Source organism: Cystoisospora suis, assembly GCF_002600585.1.
Source record: "Cystoisospora suis strain Wien I chromosome Unknown contig_13360, whole genome shotgun sequence".
Taxonomy (NCBI): domain Eukaryota; phylum Apicomplexa; class Conoidasida; order Eucoccidiorida; family Sarcocystidae; genus Cystoisospora; species Cystoisospora suis.
The window spans coordinates 618-1,088 of NW_027166108.1; the positions used below are offsets into that span (position 1 = coordinate 618).

The 471-nt window shown below is 44.4% G+C and overlaps 1 protein-coding gene across 1 annotated transcript in view; it reads left to right on the forward strand.

Annotated features, from left to right (window-relative positions):
- The window catches only part of CSUI_011547 (glutamine-dependent nad(+) synthetase protein), a gene marked incomplete at both ends in the record, with an annotated part of 991 nt that extends 588 nt beyond the window's left edge, over positions 1-403 (forward strand). The window contains one exon of the mRNA XM_068071645.1: positions 206-403. Coding sequence (XP_067916379.1) covers positions 206-403 — 198 coding nt within the window. The remainder of the gene's footprint in view (positions 1-205) is intronic.
- Between the last annotated feature and the right edge of the window lie 68 nt (positions 404-471).

Below are 471 nucleotides of genomic sequence, written 5' to 3' on the forward strand. Positions count from 1 at the left end.
CTTCTTCTTCTTCCTCCTCTTGTGTATTTCTCATGAAAGAAGAGAAGATCTCACGAGGATATTTGTGAGTGACGGGGGGCTTACGTTGTTTGGAAAAGAGAAAAAGCACGCATACTCCATAGGCACAGTCAGGGCCAAGGGGTGACTCTTCACATCTCTAATGTGTCTGTACATGCCTGTGTGTTGTCTTGTGGTGTATGTACAGCTGAGATATAATTGTCGTGTATGGGTATACAATCGACGTATTCTTCTTGTACGTCCTAAGATGGTTTTAGCTGACGAGCTGAACTATCGAGAGTCGCGATACTTTGCTCGGTGGTATGCAAGCCCTGGAGATGAGCTTGAAGAATTTAAACTTCCTCTCTGTATCACTCATGTCACTGGACAGACTACGGCTCCTTTTGGTATGTCTCTCTCCCTCCTTAAGAGAAAGGCGCACACAGTCTCATGTATATGTATCTATACATGTGT